The sequence below is a fragment of the Amblyomma maculatum genome, unplaced genomic scaffold (assembly GCF_055883805.1).
Source record: "Amblyomma maculatum isolate TAMU_Amacu unplaced genomic scaffold, ASM5588380v1 scaffold_51, whole genome shotgun sequence".
NCBI lineage: Eukaryota > Metazoa > Arthropoda > Arachnida > Ixodida > Ixodidae > Amblyomma > Amblyomma maculatum.
The window spans coordinates 407,925-429,075 of record NW_028146776.1 but is presented as its reverse complement, the minus strand read 5'-3'; the positions used below and the strand labels follow the sequence as shown (position 1 = coordinate 429,075).

At 43.9% G+C, this 21,151-nt stretch overlaps 1 protein-coding gene across 1 annotated transcript in view; it reads left to right on the top strand.

Moving 5' to 3' along the window:
• The window catches only part of LOC146170768 (carbonyl reductase family member 4-like), a 33,807-nt gene extending 13,038 nt beyond the window's left edge, over positions 1–20,769 (top strand). The window contains exon 3 of the mRNA XM_084586792.1: positions 19,953–20,769. Within this exon, the coding sequence (XP_084442918.1) occupies positions 19,953–20,369 (417 nt within the window). The 3' untranslated portion in view covers positions 20,370–20,769. The remainder of the gene's footprint in view (positions 1–19,952) is intronic.
• Positions 20,770–21,151: the final 382 nt, after the last annotated feature.

The window sequence follows — 21,151 nt, the reverse complement described above, 5'->3', positions numbered from 1 at the left end:
TTACAGATGCAGCATTATAGTTAGTTGGGATTTTTATTAGGGAGTGCCCAAGCAGCACACCAGCATTGGTCCAACAATGGTTCATCACTGGAAAAGAATGGCATCAATATTGGACTGATATTGGCATTTGGGCATTTTACTACATTCTCCATTCTTGGCCCATCTTTCGTTCCAAGATTGGTCCAGTGTTCAACCAAGCTGGAGCCACCAATGTAGGCACAATATTAGACTTTCCATTCATGAACCATGATTCTTGCCAATACTGTCCAGCATTATACCATCATTGTATTACCAATATTTGTTTAATACCAGCTATTCCATTGATGGCCCATTGTCAATGCCAATATCATACCAATGGTTAGCCATTGCAGGTCCACTGGCTACTCCATTCATGCCGCATATTGTCGATACCAATATTAATCCAATGGTTTATGGGTGCACCGGCTACTCCATTCATTTACCATTGATGATGTCAAGATTACACATTTTGTGGCACTGCCTTTGCAGGCCATAAAATGCAGCGCTTTTAATTCTAGCCATATTCGTGACAGCACATCGAACTTGCTGGGACAATAATGGCCTTTCAAATAAGGGTGGCCATAATAATTCAAATTGTCGCTCATGAGCAACCAGTAGATATTCACAAAACAAGGGCATGGTTCACAAAAAGATAATATTTATTGCAATTGTTACTACAGACAGCAGTTGTTACTAGCCAGCGCTGAGGGCACACACAGCCGCAGTTAGCGGGGCAGTGGCAGGGTTGGTCAGGGCAGGGCGGGCTCTCGGGAAGTGGAAGGGGCCAGGGAGCTGGAGGGCACACTCATAGGCGTAGTGAGGGGGCTGACCCTGCAATTGCATTCACAAGTGGCATGCCTGGTTCGCCAGGGGAGGTTTCAGCATAACGCCTTTTTCTTCCACCTCCCCTGTCACAGGAACCAGGCAGCCACCTGCGAATAAATGCGTGTGCCTCCAAATCGTCCACCCCAACTTTTTCGCAAATGGCACCTGCACAAAAACAATGAGGAAGCAAAATTTACTACACTATTACGAGGCATATAAAATCGCGCGCATTATTTTAGGAAGATGTAGAAAATTCCAGGATTCATGTACCGAAATTCATGGTCAATGAGAAACACTATACTGATGAGTTCCAGATTAGTTTCAGCTGCCTTGGGTTTATTAGGATGAAAGACGTACATACATTGCATAGCATGTGCCCTGTTGCATTTTGATCGCCTCCACAGCAATACGGCTGAGACAGCCAGTGTTTCATCCCACACTAGGAATTAGTGCTTGATTGTCGTCTGTCTCCACATATGACTGACGCGCTAATTTTTTGCCGCTCCAGCGCTTTCTGCGATGTGCAAACAGTTTATAAATATCGTTACCAAGAGAATGTTCGGCGACCATTTGCATTTTTTGAAATGGCTAGATATAATATACACAAGCGATCTAAGCCCACGACTGCTGCACTGGGCACTGGTTAGCTGATATACGCTTTTGACTGGTTTTGTGGGTAGTTCACTTAAACGGGAGCTGACTTAAACGGGTAGCTCATAGGTGCATCATTTTTACACATATACTGCTTGTCCAAGCAAATTTGATCCAAGAGATAAAAAAAAAAACATTTCGGAGGCAGGCAAAGGAAACCAGATACATATTGCTGGAAGCTACCTTGAGCGCCACAGAAAAGGTTTTGTTTGGAATCCTTAATTGACATTATTTACCTCAATTACTGATTATTGACTTACACAATAAATGGTGTTGCTACTTTGAAGAGTACCGGCACAAACCACGTTTGATTATTTGCGAAAAAACCCTCACGTCTGCATTTTGAACGCCAGATACAGTAGGAAACCACGAAAATACAAAAATCAGATTCGTGGACAATACAATTGAGGACTTGGCTTGGCTCGACAGCCCTGTGTAGCGTTAGACCTACAAGTTGCCTATGGTTTCTTCGTCCGCGCCAGCACATTCGTCCAACAAGACTGTATTTGTATTTTACAGCTGAAAAATACTGTTCCACTCAATTGTATCCTTACCGCTTTGTAGTCATTATCCGCATTGCAAAGTTCGGCGCGCTAATTGTAACTCGAGCCTTCATGTGCGCCAAAGGGCCGACGCGAAGCAACCATCGCCAAAATATCACCCTTACTCATGCATGGGGCCAGCCATCATAGCGGCAGGTTGTTTTGTCCGCTCAAAATCATGTTGTGAGCAGCACAATCGAGGTGCGCGAATGGGCTGGTAACGGTTTCGGTATCTGCATAACCCGGAATTTATCTGCAGCTGGAAAAAAAGGTACACATGAGGTTTCTAACCGCAAATATTGAAACAGGGGTTTCCGAACGTGCTCACCGACTCTAAGTCCTACTTATTGTCTACAGTGAATATTTAGTACTTGAAGCGAATAACCTCACTTCCCTACGTACAAAATAAAATTTTCTGCGCTGTCCTGAGTGGCTGCCAGCAAAAATGCGCCACCGGTTTCCATCGTCTGTTTCTAATGGTTTATTATAACCCTTGGCTCAAGCTATGGGGTACAGCAGGTGTAATGTAGCTTGAATAAAACCTGCAAGAGATCATATATATGGGTAGATTTGTAAGGTTTACAGATTTCACTTACAAATTCTACAGGAATCGCGTCACTGCGGTCTTTCTTTAAAATTGACACGTAATAGCGCTATATTCTGGCTAAAATAAAGTACTCAACGCATTAATTCAGCTTAGCAAATGCAGCTGTAACAGAAAGTGAGGGCTGGCGACACCTAAGGTGTGCCTAGCTTTCAAATTTTCTTAGAAGGCACAACCGTTCGAAATATGGAATATTAAAAAAGCCCTTGATATTGGCTTTCTCACAGCGTATTATGGGTGCCTTAGATAAGAAACATAATCGAGGTCCCATGGCCATCTTTCGTTTCCAATGAAATTCTTATATGTGGTGGGCAAATATCTAGACACAAAAGAATTAACCTTAGGTTTTCAAGATACGCGTAGTTTCCTCGAAAAAAATAATTGTATGGTATATCTCTAGAGGTAGAAAACGCTGTTTTTGCCATTTCAAAATGTTGCAAGTTTGGATACCATGATTTTGTCATCTAATCTTTTTTACTCACTAAATATATGCAGGTTTTATATTTACAAACACTATTAGAAACCCATTTTGTTTTTGCAGTTGAGTTATTAAAAAGTCGCAAACTTTTCTTCAGGAGCGATAGGCTGCAAAAATATTCATTTTTAACCTTATGTACTGGCATATGATGCATTAGGTTGGTTGCGCTAAATATGTTTTCACTTCCTGACGCATGTTCTTAATTCCAGGCAGTATGTGGTGCTCCAGACCACTAGGTGTGTTCTCCACAACGCATGAAAATTGCTCAGAATTCGAAAACAGCAGTAAAGGGAAAATTTGCTGCCATTAAAAAAAGATCATCTTCGATTTTTATTCAAATCCCTCTCAAAACTCTTCAGTACCTCAAAAATATCACGGACTGAAAAGTGTTGCGTTATACTGTTTAAAAATATAACATTAAATATTAAACCGAGTGCTTGTGCTGATAATGGCCAAACTCAGCCTGCATTCTTGCAAGATCCAATAATATCTTGGCACAGAAACTATTTCTCTACATTATCTAGGTTCCATTCTTTATTTTTGAAGAAATTTGAAGCTCTAGATTTGTGTGTGTATCTGCATATTATTTTGAAATTGGACAAAAGTAAGAAAATGGTAAAATAAGGAAAACTGATTAGAATTGAAGAAACGGCCGCAACATCAATTTTTATCAAAATCTGTGGAAACAATGCAAAGTACTTTGTTAATTTGAGTCAGTAAATATATTGAATTCTGCAAAATGTAATATTAGAAATATAAAAATGCTTGTTTTTGTTCTATAGACATGCTTATATGGCTCCCCCTTATGGAGTAGGCATCAAAACTTCAATTTAGTATTTGCTGAATTTAGTTACATTTTACCTTAAGTAAAATTTAAAACCTTGTCAGCGCTTTTACACCCTTTTTCTGCTTCTGGGACAAATACTTAATATAGCTTAAAATGGTATTAATTCACTATTTCTGTCAATTTCATGGCAGAACGCAAGTGAAGGCTGAACTTTTTCTCTGTCCTGCATTCTTTTTTATTGCTAGGTGCAATAGGTTATTAATATATTATTCCATTTCTCAGCTTTGACCACCACTAACAATACTATATTTTTGAAGATGATTTTTCAATGTGTAATTTTTATAATTACAATCATAAGCAAATCGCTTTCCAGCATAATACTTTTGGTGGCGTTACAGAGAACACACATAGCAGTTTAGAGCTCCAAATTCTGCCTTAAATTAACAATATGACCTGCGTAATAAACACAGAATGTTTTAGTGCAAACAACGCAACGCGTCACGCCAGTATGTAAGGTTGAACATTAACATTTTTGTAGCGCGTTGTTCTTGAAGCAAAGATTGCGATTTTTTACTAAATCAACTGCATCAATGAAACACACTTTTAATACTTCTTATACAAGTAAACGTTACCCAAATGCGGTGAGTAAAACAAAGTGGATGACAAAATTTTACGCAACCAGCCGGCCTCCAAACGTGCAACTTTTTGAAACGACAAAAACGGCGTTTTCCACCTTTAGTGATAGGCGTTTTTTTTTTTCGAGAATACTACGCCGCATCTGGCAAACCTAAGGGTCATTCCTTTGTGTCGAGACATTAGCCCACGACATATGAAAATTTAATTAAAAAAAAATGGTCATGGCACCACGATTACTGTTCCTGTCCGAAGACATCCATATTTGTTTTCATTTCGTCTCTTCAAACAGGCTGGTTTAGGCAATGCGGTGAATAAAAATATCATCGCATATATTAAAGATTTTCGCGCTATATGTTACACCTAAAGCTACCTATATTGTCACAACTGTCATACATTATTTGTAGCTGAAACAACATCACAAAAGGGATTCGATTGCAAATTGTTCGCTAGTTAAATAGATGTACGAGATGACACACGTATACTTTGTAGAATACAATTTAGGAAAGAGCAGATACAAACTACAGGCGAATAATGCTATGATATGGAGCATATGTATTACTCCGATTAACAGTAAAAAAATCAACTTTTAACATATTAATATATTCGACAAACTATTGCATGCTCGCATAGGAACACAATGAGCTTATCCACGCATCTAATGTCTATGGGCATTAGATGTGTGGATGACTTCGTTTTATTCCAATTCGTGCGTCACTCAAAATAAATTAACGAGAAAAATGTTAATGTCTACACAATTTTCAGTGAGTATACCACAAATTATACTAAGGTGCTTCATATATGTCACATCACCTAGCAAGTGAAATGGGATAACAGAAGTAATCAGACTCTAACCCTGATCAGCATTTCGCTTTTGCGCCATCTTTGTAAGTTTTTAGGCAGGCTTTTCCACTGATTATCCTCTTCTTTATACCCCTGCCACCCACAGGACACAAATCTTCTGGGGTACCGAACTGTTGGTTTTCGCACCAGTGATACAACTTAATCGATCCATTTATACGTAGAAAACACTCTGAAAGCGCACCTAAAAAAAATGAAAGCATGTATCTGTAGGCGAAATCATTCACCGCCGATTTCATAATATGATTTGAACAAAAAATCAAAGGATCACACTCGAAGTAACAAAAAAGTGGTGGAGAGATAGGAATTGAAGTAATGAAAGGCGGTTGCTTTCTGCAAAAAGCCAATAGCAAGAGGTCCAGCGTCTATAAGAATAGGCAATAAAAATAAGGCATATTTAAAGGTGCATGCAGCAGTTACAGTGATGCAGTGCTACCTTTTTTAGGCAGGCTTTTCCGCTGATTTTCTTCTTCTTTATTGCCTTTCCAACCACAGGACACATATCTTCTGGGGGTTGTCGATTTTCGCACCAGTGATACAACTCAATCGATCCATTTCTACGTAGAAAACGCTCCTGATGCGCATCTAAAAAAATGAAAGCATGTATGTGCCGGCTAAATCATTCACACATGATAAAAACAATATGATTTGAACAATGAAATCAAATGATCACACCCAGAGCAACAAGAAAGTGGTGGAGAGATAGAAATTGAAGCAATGAAAGAAGGTTGCTTGCTGAACAAAGCCTATAGCAAGAGGTCCTGCGTCTATAAGAATAGGCAATAAATTAAGGCACGTTTATAGGTGCATGCAGCAGTTAAAGCGATGCAGTGTTACCTTTCTTTTTCACTGCAGTGATTGGTATAGATATTACAGCAATTGCTAGGCATCTCAGGTAACCCCATTGAAAACTTCATCCAAGGTACCGAGGAGCAGTGGCGTGTTATTTGCAGCTGTTAACGGAAAGACAGGCTATCCTATGAGTGCATGCGCACTTCCTCCTTTTTGTACCTTGAATAAAAGCGACTGAACAGTGAGTATTGTAAGAGGTGCAGCGTCCCTAGGAATGGGGAACAAAATTAAGTTTTAGTAAACAGAGGTACAAAAAGAAGCAAATATGCCTGCAATAATAGCATGATGGCCTACCTTTTGATCAACAGCTGTAAACAACCTGTCACTGCCAGTCGGTTCTTTAGATACGCTTATCAATGCCAGAGCTTAAAGCTAAGAGCATTATGAGTAATATTTATTGCGGTCACGGACGTAAACAATTCTAGCCGAACACTCCATTACATTCAACCGTCCATTTATACATATCGTTCATTAAAGAACCATGCACATCATATTAAGTTGCTCTTTTCTACTCCCAAATGATTTCCTATAGACCTCCTTCATGTTTGCAAACAAACAAGACGATCGAGGTGGCGCTGCTCTCGTCAGCGATCCCACGGTAGGCAAAAAGCACGACCGCGGCCGGGGCATCTCTTTCTCTATGCTGTGGCCGAGCTTGTCAAGGCCGTGTTATTGTGATTCGCAGGCGCCTTCTAGGCAGACGAAGTGACCATGTGCTAGTATTTCGTGAGCCTCAGCGGTGAGAACAGAAGCGATACACTTAAAAACTCTACGTACACGGCGTGCAGCGTACGGACCCACACGCCGTACAGATGGGGATTGGGTTCAAGGCGCACAAGAGAGGCGTTGCTGCCAGCCGGGGAAAATGAGCGACGTTGGCATCTATTTTCTGTTTTCTTCCAGAAAATTATGCATGGAACGCATCGAGAATTACAAAGCTTCGGATGCTTACAACTACTTTGAGTCGAGTGAGCTGACGGCGATTTTTCTCGCTCAAAATAGCGCGCGCAAACCGCGTACGAATAGTCCGCTCGAAACATCATAGCATAATCGGATGATTCTTCACACCGAGCGGCAAATGAGCGTTCTTGGTAAGCACGAAGCACCTCGCTAGCGTCGAGCGGCTGTATGGTTAAGATGATTTAGGTCAGCGTGGCAACGGTAGCCTTGACACCGCACGGTTTGCGTATCATTGTGTTATTGGTTGAGATCACAACGCTGCGCATCTGTTATATTTGCTTTGTTCGTGGGCGGCTGTCGTCGCTAAAGGTAGCAATTTTATCACGGGTAGTCGCGCTGTTAGCTTGCATTACAATTACGAGCTGCAGCGGCCACTGTGGTTCCGTGGGTTCCGGTAAAAACGTCCCAGGAAAAAATGGCCCCGGATAAAACCTCTCCAAAGAGATGCAATAAAACGTACTGCAAAGTCGAGCTTTCCCCTTGCCTGGTGCTTGGCTTATCAGCGATGAATTACGCTCATTGTAATCAATTTTCACTGTTTTTATCTTACATTGTGTTTATGGTTTTAGCGAACATTATGTATATTTTGAACCCCGCCGTTTTGTTTTTTTTTTGTTTTTTTTTTACGTTCTGTACTGTTTTCTAAAAACGTAGACTGAGTTTCCTTGTGTCTAGCCGTCATAATGTATGCTACAGTGCTTCTTTCTACCCGTCCGCTTGAAATTTGCAAAACACGGGACTGATGCCGTGTGTTCGGAAAGAAAAAAAAAATAAAATAACGTTATGGCGCCGAAATTTGTGCTGTCGAGGGCAAACACGTCTCTCGAATGTGTTATATTAGCCGGGTGATTAGACCTATATTAAAGAGCGATATTTCCCAGTTTGGAAACTGGGAACTATGCACCCGCTGGATGTTATAGTGGTGGGGTTCGTTTTTTTTTTTTTTTTTTTTTTCTGCAGTGCTTTCTCGCCAAGCCTTCTCCAGTGTCTGTAAACCTGTAAAACAAGCAGAGGGCATAGTGCCCAAACAATAGTTACATCTATTCTAAAAAAAAAAAAAGGGCATACAATAAGATGTTCAATTTTTCGCGAAGTGAGTTCCGGGCAGATTTTCAGCCAATTTCTTCGGTGACATTTTTTCCTAGGGGCCGCTTCCTGATAGGACCTTTCTGGACGATTATTCCGGGGCTATTTATTTCAGGGACCTTTTTTTCGGGGCTGTATCTTCTGAGGAACTCTTTTCTGGTGCCGTTTTTAGCTTCACCCGTGATTCCGTAGTTAGGGCGGCCCAGTTCGGTCTCGGCCACTGTGACCGCGTTTCAATGTAGGATAAACCCCACAACTCGCATTCACAATCAGCCGCTGTGAATACAAATAAAATGCAGCTCCAATCCAAATCAGTAGCTGTCAACTTGAAGTGGCAATCTTCATCAGGAAGTAGAATAAAATAATTTGGCGTGAACGCGGCGAAGTTTAGCCATGCAATATATGGTACATCACGGATCGAGGAGTGCACAGATCACTTGCGTAGCAGCTCACTGCACTTACATACACAGCGAAAAAACGAGCTTGAGGAACAGTTTACAAAGGTAAAACATCTACGCATGCCCCAACAAAGAAACAGGCCTACGCATTACAACATATATATGACTGCCTCGTGTACATATGTTACCTGCGCACCCGCGCCCGCACCAGCACTAAAACAGTACCAAGATCCCATCACGCGTCGTAAAAAGGCCAAACTCGAGATATTCGCGACCTTTGATCCGGTAGACCGCTCTGGCGTAAAGGTGAATAAGTTTCAGCTTAGCCGTGACGAAGTATTTGCCGCATATTCGATGAGCAGGCGTCGGTATCCAGCCTTGGCGCTTCACCGCGGCGGCCCACCACTGTTTACGGCGACCATTGTCGGCAAGAAACATATGCAAGCTTACTAAACTTCCTCTTGTGTGTCTTTCAACACATTTTATAGCGACGCGATTAGTCGGCATGGTGCTCTGCATTCCCCGGCAGCAGCAAGCCATCGCACAATCACGGTAGGCAAAGCGACTGAAGCGTGTTTTTGCCTACCACGCGAAAATCACTAACGACGACAGCGCCACCGCATTTTCGTGACGTAGCCGGAGTGAAGGAGGTCTATAGAATTAGAATACGTGGATCGCTGCTTCGGTTTCAACATTTTTGCTCGATGGCTATGACGTGCACTTCATGCATACGGTACGGTACGTGAGGTACAGAGAGCTGTAATTACCGAACAGGCGGACCTGACGGCCTGTCCCATTTCGCCTGAAAGTGCGCGCCGTGATCGAGCGCTTCGCGAGCAATATATTTCGGAATATGGTTGCCTCATACCGGCCGTCAATGTTTTGTACAATGTGTCCCGCGTGCACGTTGTTTACTTTGCAGTGACAGGGACGCAGTGCACACACGGCTTATGTGCCTTTTTGCTTGTATTGTTATTTTCCCCCGCCTTCGAAGCGCGTCTGCGAAATCGCTCTCCTATTGTCGCCGCTTTCTGATAACACCCTCACCTGAAGGCGCGTGCTCAGAAGGAGGGCGTCAATTAAGAAAATTTTGAAAAGGAACTCACTTGCGCTGTTCACGGCTTTCACTTCCTCAATATGATATTAACCATTATAAAAGTGGAGGTTCATTATGACTTAATTATAGCCTAATCATCAAGCGGCATCACGCACATAATGTCCGCCCCGCTGTAAAATTCGCTTGCACAGACGGCACGAACAGCTTTCAAAACTTCGTCTGTACATCTGAAAACAAAAAACTGCCCTTAATTCTTAACAAAATCCAAAAACTGTGTGAACATGGCTTCCTGCCCGCAGAAGAGAGGCTGTCCAAAATATATGTACAAAGCCTGGCGCATAGTATCTGGTTACTAATTGATTGCGGCGCGCTGCACAGTCAAAAAACTGCGCAAATGGCTGCCTGCAGTGTTCTGTCACGTGTTGGTTGCATACACACCTGTTACGCACGGCTCCTCTATTTTCGGCGCAAATGCTATTCATATCGCAGCCAGCAAAATAGTCCACGCACTTGCTTGCATGTAACCCGGACGAAAATTCGCTTAGTTCTTGAAGTCATGCTTCGCGCAGTTGTTTCGAGGAGAATACGGAAAGAGAACATTTGGGACTGGTAGGAGATTATATAGAACCAATTATGAAGCAATGGCATGCTGCAAAGATATATACTTACGGTCTAAGATGGCGGCGTTCACCGAGTCCGATAATGCCGATGGTATCCCGCCGTTGCTGTAATCTGTACTCCGGCAACATTTCACAGCTCAGCTATTCACTGATATGTAGCAAGCACAAACCGGAGCACATGGACATGTATAGGCGCAAGAGAAAATTATGCACAGCACAATGAAAAAGAAAATTAATGAGGGAAGAAATTAAAGAAAGGTTTAAGAAGCTGTCACAAGTCTTGTAGCGTCTCCAACAAGCTTTGAAATGAACGTTTCGGGAGGAGGCCGCACAGCAGTGCAGCTGGGGATGCTGTCTGTTGTGTCTTGCACGTAGACGCGTAGGCGAGGGGGAACAACGAACCGCTCAACTAGTGGGCGATTCCCGCCGCGGTGTTGTGTTCGCAAGGGCTGCGCGTGGGAACGAAGGACCAACGACCCTCTCAACATTCCATTCCGCCCTCTTCTGCTTGCACCGGCCAGCCGTGACTTCGGACCGTGCCGATGAGCGGCCGCCAGCGCGCACCGCTCGAGTCGAGTTCTAATAAATAGTTTTGTTTTGTGTGTTTGCAAACGCATTGCTTCTTCAAGCCAACCACGGACATAACATTTTTAAAAATATAGAAAGCCTCCCCATCTACCATCCACATTCTTGCGTAAATATGTACAGTTGGTGCATCGACAAATGCGCGCGTCCCCTCCCTTTCGCCACCTATGATCGAACAAAGGATGGTCGTTCGACCTTTTATATTTACTTCAAAATATTATATATTGTTGCGTGATGACTGATTAATAATGTCAAAGAGGCGGAGTTCCGAGCTTCTCTTCTATTCTGGCCAACTTTGGTTATAGATTATACACCTTATGCTCAAGTTAGCTAGCTGAAAATTATCCGACTAAATATATACATGTTTTTATTTGTATTCAGTGAATGTTCGCTTTTCGGGTATGAGTAGATGTTTTTATAAAAATTCTCAACATCGGCCCAGGAAACGAAAATTTTCCTAATTTGCAGGCCTTTATTTCAGAAAAGGTTCATGGTAGAGCAGCAATAATTCCACAATATGTTCTCAGCATAATTATTCGCAAATAGCTAAAGCTCATATTTTTATGACATTTGGATACAGAGATACGATCGCGCTAATTTACAGAAAACAGCGAACATTGAAAATTTTTAGGGAAACAAAAACAGTTTTCACATTGTTTAAACTTTTCCACCTATTCTACACTACCTCAGCTTTCAAAACCATTAAAACACCTTGCATAATTTTGTTGCGCAAGTAATTATGGCCACTTCGATAAAGCCTTTGTCCAATTATAGCGCACCGCGATGTTCTGAACATTCTACGGAATTTGTGAATTGTTCAAGGTTTTTAAATTTTGGCATATAATTTTGTAACAGGGAGAAATATATTTACAAAAGAGGATTAAAGATATATACATTGAGGAACAGCCAAGGAGCTAGGCTACGAGGGCCGCCCATTCGACGCACTTCTTTTCCTTAATCTTCCACAAACGAGCGCGCCACTTCGTCCTCATCATTCTCCAGCTGTAACAATATTTCTTCGCTCATGTTTTGTCTCGACTTCGCAAATCGACGGTGACAGACACAGCAATGAATGATTCGGAATCAATTTTGTGCACGTCGAGGTCCTGATGCGCTGTGGCATCAGGCAACACACAGACGTTTTCGCAATCACCTTCACCTTAACGCGGATTGCACAAAAAGACGACAACGTTCAATGAGCAAGCAACGTATTCCAAATCATTTTAGTAGAATGAAAGAATTGGAAAGGGCATGGAAAACTGCCTCATTAATACAGTGTTTCTAGGCGGCATTCGTTTTTTCGAATGACTCGACAGCGCACATTATTTTCATTCCTGCACAGTTTTTTTTATTCCTTTGCCACCGCCTAGCGCGGTTCGAATGGTCAAACTCTAAACTAATAGGCGGAAAAAAACTTGTTTTGTTTATTGGCCATATATATGTTGTGCGCCATATAAATGTACCGGGGCCTTCATGCTGTCATTTTTTTTACCACCGTGTGAATGCCCAAAACTAAAATGATAACCTCGCGAGTCTTCCGGCTTTTCATTTTCCAGTGATTCCGTCTAGAAAGTACACACATCGTATTCGGTACATTCTCCAGGTAAACAGACGATGCTGCGCGTAGTTCCTTATGGATAATACAAAACCACTAGAACAAAAACATCGCTGAGAAAATGGTCATTTGTTCCTTCAACTTCAGGCAACGTTTTCCTCCTCGCCAATGAAAAAGCTACCTTCTAATCACTAATTTAATGTCACATGGACATGATTTCGTTTTTATGCGCGTTCTCACTGACAACTGGACTTGTACTATAGGTTAAGTAGATGCTGGGATGTAATCGGCGTCCAATACAGGCATATTGGGTCGTGAGTGCTAGCCGGTCTGGGGTATACATATGTGGTCGCACGGTCGTGCTATCATTAGATATAATTGTGCGACAAACGTATGCGCCTGCGACGAAATCTGCATGCGTGCCAATAGGCTCAAACCGTAAACACATATAGCTGACCCCCAAAGGTGCGCCGCATATGAGCGCAACGAAGAGACGAATCCAGACATTTGCAGCGGTACGTGCTTGAATGCGTTATAGTAATTGTCGTCCCGTACGTGGTACTCTGTGAGGTCCGAACGATCGGCTGAAATGTTGTCGGAATTAAATGCCGCGGAACACAGGACAACTTGGTCCATTGTAGCCATCTTTAAAAAACTGAACATCCAATACTGGAAGAACAGAGGATAACATTGTCCACTGTAACCATGTTTAAAAACCGGAACGTCCAATGCCGGAAGAACACAGGACAACTTGGTCCATTGTAGCCAGTTTTAAAAAACGGAAAACCCAATGACGGAGCAACGCAGGACAGCTTGGCCCATTATAGCCAGTTTTAGAACCCGGTGCGACCATTATTGGAGGAACAACGGCAATATCGGTCCAATATAGACATTATGTACGTACGGCAGTGCCAATATCGGGGACTCACTGTACATCTTGGCCCAAGCTAGCCAGTGTCGGCTACTGGCAGCGCCAACACTGGGAGAGCACTGGCTAGCCTGGGCCATTGTTGGACATTGTGTTGACTGGCATATCCTACGTTGGGAGCATGCTGGTTAGGCTGTCCCAATGTAGGGCCACTGTTTGCCGTCGCACTTACAACATTGGCCCAATGCTTTGTGCTGCCTGGGTGCTTCAGTAGCTAAATGGATCTTTAGAACAGCGTATGATTTCGTAGATTACATGCGTTGTGGGATTTGCGCAATGCCCTCAACTTTTATGCAGTACCCTCCACTTAACGACAACCGAGCAAAGTGTGTAAGAAACATGGTTTTTATAATCCAGCAAAAAAAGAAAAATTGTTGGCGGCTGTTGAGCGTTGCTAAGCGCCATTAGAAGTAAATGTTTGCATTCGTTCAGCTGCGTTCTGCTTTGTTTGTCCCATCCTATGAAGTTTAGCTATGAAATTAGCGGATTCAACAGACTATAATTAGATATAAGAATGTCTAATAAACGGCTTTAGTGCAATAGTGCGTGTGGAGACAAAAACAATGCAGGCGACGACATTCAAATCGCCGCAAAAATATCTGCAGATTTTCCCATGAAGTAGCCCACTACCGAATTTATCCGGAAGGCAGATGACAAATGTTCTCATTCAGACGTTATTTCATCTACAATTTATCGGTAACCTTCCCTCTTCCTTCTGGACAACAGTGTATACAAAGGGCGCAAAATAAAATATATAATAAATCGCCCACAAAGACTACCTTTTTGAAACTTCTCACGTCAGCTTTGTCAGTCAAAACGTGGCTTCGTGCAGAAAGGACCGTTGTGCAATGCTGGGGGCTATAGCCTATGTCAGCGGCCAGAAAATTAGATTATTGCTTTGTGCATTGTCGCGATGCCATGTTTCGCGGAGAAGGGGGAGGGGGGGGTGACATTTTCAACGGACACTCGAAGAGGACATAAATAATACGACCTCTAATGCTTCGTGTAATTTTGCTCCGCTCATGGGGCTTGCTTAGTTGGTGGAAGAGCTACGTGACAGACCGCCGCGCGGAGCCACCACATTCATCGAAGTACCTGTTAAGACTCCAGTGTACCTTGTTGAGGGGGGTATATTGTGAGCAGTACCTACCTGTTGCCTGCTGGCCTGAACTCGACGCATTTTATGTCGCCTGGAATATTTATGTGTGAGCAAAGGTAGAGCTGGATGCAGGTGCGACTGTGGATGAGTAGTTGAGGAAAGCGACCTGGTTAAATTGCTTTCGATGCCTCTTAAAATTGTTATATTTCTTTAAATGCGGAAATAAACACTACCGATTTGCCGCAACTGCTGAACCGAAACCGAAGGAAGGTTCACAGCCACTCAAGCCAAAACCTATTCAGGAATGCGGGTTATAACACATCTGGGAAAAAAAAACTAGAGTACGGGTTTTCACACAGTTGCGGATTGCTCGTCTGACGCTGGGGACGATGGGAAATGCACTTCGAAAATTTGTATTTGTGAAATCACTTTGGCATTATAGATTGATCTCGACACATTGAAATGCATGCCGGAAGGCAGCGTTTAAACCTGTGTTTCTAAACTACGTCTGGTCAACACGCATAACCTACACGACTAGGGGTGCTAGCCTTCGTCACGACTCACCGACAGCCCTTGGCTTACACGTTTATTTTTCTCAATAAATGTTTACGACGGCTCGCATTTCCTACGCCGGCGCAGGCTGGATCAACAGCTTCAAGTGAAAGCGATGCCAAAGTGCTGTACCCCAATCAGATTACCAATATAGAGTGGATTATTATACTGTGCAGTTGAGCAATAAAGAGGAACGTCTCTTGCCTGCAAATATACACTAGACCATATTTTAAGAATGACCTGGATGACAGCCTGGACTTACTGCGCAACCTGTAGCATTATTGAGGCTTGTGAAGTATGGAACATACGCGCCCATATGATCTTAAACCTCGAACCGTGTGGCCAAATTGAGATGTGGCAGAAAGCGCAGGGACGTGTTCAGCAATAATAATAGTCGGAGGAGAAAAAAGCCATACGCCGAACGCCAAACACAAGGCGCAAGCGTTTATTACGAGTGTAAACGTTCAAAAGATGTCCTGCATTCTAAGCGAACTTTTTTTCTAACGAAGTCATCACGTTGGTTCAGATGTGTAGGCAGGCTTTATTTCACACTGGGCAAGGAATAAAGAATATTTGATTCACAACTTTATAGCCGACGTTTCGAGCCTCAAAGCACATGTATGGATGGCATGGTTGGAGGGAAAATATGCTGCTGATTATAATTTTCCCCACCTGGGTGCCGCTCGACCACTGCTCACAAGAATGCGGGATCGCATGTCGGCCTCGGAGGCCGCTTTTCGATGGAGGCGAAAAGCAAGGCGCCCGTGTGTTGTGCGATATAAGGGCACGTTAAAGAACCCCAGGTGATCAAAATTTCCATAGTCCTCCACTACGGCATCTCTTATAGCCTGAGCCACCTTGGGGCGTTAAACTCCACAAACCAAAATGAACTCTTTTAATTCTCCTGAAGGCATGTGTAAGAATTTATAACTCATTCGATTGCATTGTCGGCTGTGCGCAAAACGCCACTATTTTTATTCCGCAACGGATCCTAGATAGATATGTCCGGGGGAAGAGGGTGTAGCTTTGACAGTGAGTATCTCAAGCTCGAGAAAGAGACAAACCACGCCATCAAGGAACACGTGATTATAATGCAGCAAGGGTCTGGGAAGTGCATTGAAAATAATGCTCACTCAATCGCGGGCAATCTGTTCTACGTAATACGTACATTATATGAAATGAGCAATATTCAAGGCACGTTATGCCAATCCTACTCATGAGCCATTTATGAAAGTTCCCTGCGTCCCTACTTCTCAATCCATGCCTGCAATTGACTCCTGGAAAGTTGCTCAGAGGGTAGATTGTCCGCTTTATATTTATTGGAGAGAACGAGGGAAATTCAATTTCAGAAAGACAAATCAAATTGAGGATTGCAGACGGTGAAATCAGATGCCTGAAAAGAGCGTGTCATACTGTATTCAGGAAATTTTCCATGAAAGCGCAGTGGAGGACGTTATTGCAAACATTCCTGAACTGGCATCAGGCCTCACGCTATTCTTTCCGGCGATAAGAGAAATGTTACTGTTCTTTTGAACATGTCTTCTAAGTCCAACGTATACACTACGTTTTTTTGCGTTCATTGTCCATACTGATTTTCTACTGAACGCTAAGCATTAAGTTGGGAGCCACAAGCTGTATTCATATTGACAGAAGCGCGACAAGGACGTGTGAGAGAGAAGTACGACCGCTTACCCTCAATGGAGTTTTTAATGAAGCAAATTTGGTAACTACGCTGGCATACAGGGGTGATGCTACTCACATCCAGTGCGCGTCACATGGTCTAAATAAGCACAAAAACATTTAAAAGTAAAATCAATAAATAAAATGAATAACAATAAAGCTTAACAATGAACGCAACACAAAAACATGGTGTAAAGAAACAAGAGAGATAAAATTTAAAAGGTGTGTGTAATTAGGGCTGCTATGTATTAGAACCTATCGTGACTGCATTAGTTAGACGTGCACGGTTCCACTTCCGCCCATGCACAAATTTCGGCAACAGGCGTTTTCGTGACAATGTTCACACTCGTACAATTTTATGATTGATCACTGGCTCAGGCTTAGCCCTTTCTTTATCAAAACGCCGAAAAAAAGGTTACCTATCATATTATATTCCGATTATTACTTTTCCCGAATCCAACATTTTTCAAGTTAGATATTTCGTCCGAAAGGTATAAATTAGCCAAGCGGAAATTCTTTTAGAGACACTGCATTGCTGATTCGGCTTCGCATTTTTGGGGCAGTAAGCTTCTTTTTTTTAATATACATCTAGGACGGCACTGTTGTACAAGGACAACGCTGCTGTGTCACACTAAGCGCCTTCAGATTCTGTTCCTTGCTGCAACAAATTGCGTAATTCATGTCTCTAGTTTCACTCAGCAACAGCCCTTGTCAGAAAGTCATCTGGGTTTATCATAACGTCTCCTTGTAGATAAAACATTTAATGAAGAATATTTAGTTCACTGAATCCGCAGCGGCGTCTTTAACCAGGAGAAGTAGAACGGGCTTTCGATATGATTGGTTGGTTGGTTGGTTGGTTGGTTGGTTGGTTGGTTCATAGGAAGGGAAAGGCGCAGTATCTGTCACACTTGCTCTGTGGACACCTGAACCGCACCGTAAGGGAAGGGATGAAGGTGGGAGTGAAAGTGGATAGAGAGTAGTATGGTTTAAAAAGCTCGCGTTCCAATTTTGCAGACTCTATACTGCGCGCAAATATTTGACCGCTCTTGCATTTTACCGCCTTCACTTAGCCTGCCCATATCAAACTGCAACAGTCCCCAGAAATGGGTTCATCAGCTACAACGCCTTTGGCTAGCACTGCTACATGCTCTTCGTAGCCTGTCCAACCGGCACGGTGGTGCGCGGCAACATTCCTGCCGTGCGATGGCCCGAGCAGCGGCGGTCGAAAAATCCTTTAAGGTACACCCGTCCTCCAACTGTCGAAGACTGACTTCGCCAAGGTCGAACGCCTTCATCGCGCAACACAACGCACTATTACCGGTCTACCTAAACACACTCCTATAGCCGAACTTGAGCGTTTGGCCGCTCTTCCACCGCTCACTACCATCATTACCGAGTCACAGACGCGTCATCGAATACGTCTAGAGAACATTGTCCAGGGGCGTCGCCTGCTGGCCTGGGATGAACAGCGTAACGACAAAGATGCCAGTAGTCACACGCCTCCATCGCCGACCTATAAGTCACGATTTTGTCACTCCCCGGGAGCTCCTCGCTGCCCATCACCGGCAGGAGCGAATCCCTGATACGACTGACATATACACCGACGCATCGATTACAAGCGAATTCGCATCTATGGCCTGGGTATGCGATGACAACCCTTCCCTTTCAGACGCTTATGCCTGCCACCTACCTCGAGGTACCCCTCTTCATGCCGAACTCCTGATTTGGGGAGCCTTGTCAGGCGTGCTTTGCACCGGCACTGGTTCAATACGTACTCTTACTGATTGCTTTGAAGCTTACAAGGAAATCACTACTCCGGGTTCACAAGATGCAACAGCTACGGCCATACAGCGCCTCCCTAAACGCCACCAACTCGCGACCAGAACTGTCGCTATTCACTGGACCCCAGGTCACTCGGACGAATCAGGGGGCAATGCGGCGGCACACACCGCGGCTGCCTTGGGAGGTGGGATGTCCACATTTACTTCCCCACCCCCCTTGCTTCATCCTTATTCGACCTTGGGCGGGCAACTCAGCCCTTCTCTTGCCCTTATGCACTATACTCGGACAAGTCTTCGTAGCCTCAGTCAGCATCGCATGCAGGTGGCCACACCAGACCCACCTTTTACGAGAAAAACCCATCTCACCCGAAGTCAAGATGTCTTTTTGAATAAGCTCATCGCCCATGCGGCTTACACGCCACGTATTTTGGCCCGCTGGCGCCAGTATACGGAGAAAATGATTACGTGCCCCCACTGTACGACTCTAACCTGCGGCGGCATATCTCATTTACTCTGGGATTGCCCTGCTTTTACTACTGGACGCTCCGAGATCGAACCCTACCGCCTGAACTACCGTTGCCTTCTAGAAACTGGTGCTAACACACATGATATTTGCCAAGTATGGCTCGCTTAGTGGCCTAGTTAGAGTAATGTGATTCGAGTGACGACCTAAACAATGAAGATTCTGTCTACTCCCCCTTATCCCCATCCATGGCCATGAGCCTTCCCATTCAATAAAGGACATTCAATCAAGCAATCACTACCTGCAGTGGTTACCTCGGGGAATTCGGAGCAGGAACTTCTTCCTTCTTCTAATTGCAAGAATCAAGAACAAACAAAAAAGAAATCACCATGCAGACGGTCAAGCGTACGCCGTAGCCCTCTACTACGGCTTCCCTTTCTCTCCTTGCACCTTTACTCCCACCATCAGCTTTTTCCTTACAGCGCGGTTCAGGTGTCCACAGAGTAAGTGGGACCGATACTGCGCCTTTCCCTTCCTGTGAACTAATTATTATTTATTATTATTACTTGTGCATCATGTGCGGTGGTCCTTCGATTTGCTGTTGCAGGCATTGTTTCAGGCATCTGGGTTGCAAATAAATTTGGAGGGCTCTACAAAAGCATTCAGCAGATGAAAGGACATTCTCTTACAAGCAAGCGAGATGAAGCGCATATATCATAATGTTTGCCGCACACATCTTTGTTCTCTTTGAGTGAGCGCAAATAAAATTTCCTTTCTAGTACTGTTCGGTATGACTACATGCAGTGAGAGGACCTCTTAATGGTTCCCTTCTTTATGCGGGTATGCAGTTTGTTGTCTGTTTCATACACTATTCTGCGTAATCTGCGAAGCTTATAATCAGCAAAGCTTTTTTAATTTCTTTTTTCTTTCCTTTCAGGGTGCCTTCGCGGTAATGCGTGCAGCCTGTCGAGAAATGATCCGCGCCGCTGAAAAACTGCCCGATGAAGGCGGCGCCATCGTAAATGTAAGCAGCACGTCGGCCAAGCTCTGCAGTTCCGGCAGTTGCGCTTACGCTGCCTCCAAGGCTGGCGTTGAGGCTCTCACAAAGTCAGCGGCTAAAGAAACGGCAATGCATGGCATTCGATGCAACTGCGTGCGAGCTGGATGGACGGAGACAGCGATGACTGCTGATCTGAGCGACGCCCACAAGGCGTTTTTGATGTCCGAGACGCCCATGAAGAGATCCGCGAAGCCTCTGGAAATTGCTCAGGCTATCGTGTTTCTGTGCTCGCCTAAGGCTAGTTCTTACATTACAGGGGCTTCGCTCTTAGTCAGCGGAGGATTTTGTATGTAACTTTGTACGCAAGGATATATGCTGTCGACATAAAGTGCGCGTCCGATACATATCTCTTCATCGGTAGCTGTTGTTAAAGGCGATGGTGTCTTAGGGCTGAAATTTTGCCTAGAAAAGTATTCATTAAAGGGTAACAAAGTGGTTCTACGCCTGATCCTTTAGTAGCGCAGATTTTACCACTGCATCATTTCTCTGCATGTTTCGAGAGCGAACGCTAAGGGGCACCCCTACAGTGGCTAGACCTTCGCGGTCTTCACAACACAGAGTTCTAAAATGCCATTTTTGTAACCCTTACAATACAATTACAATAAAACACTTATTATAACATTGGTTTGAAAGGAAAGACAAGCAAGAAATGGAGGAAACGAAGGAAAGGTGGTTGGAAAAAAAATACATGAAGACAAATGAAACGCGAAATAGGGAAGTGTGGTTCAGGTAAGATTAGCGGTGAAGACAGAACCGAAATAAAGAAGATAGGCGTGGGAGAACGGCTTAAAGTGAAAGCTAGCACACGAGTTGGCCATGACCTCAAGCGACAATGTGGCTGTCAAAGCTTCCTTCTGTGTGTGGAGGGAAAGCTGGAGGGGGCGAGAGGAGGCTAGTATTCTTTGCGGCCACTCGTTCCTTTCTACGGGCCGGTGCCAGGAAGTGTAGCTTTGTTAGAGGAAAGAGTGGCATTTGTTAGAGGAAAGGGCTTGCGCCGCGCGTGCTGTAAGACGGGGATTGAATTTCTGACCTCTGCAGTGCAGACCGAGTGCCGGGGTTTTCACTTATACTAGCCT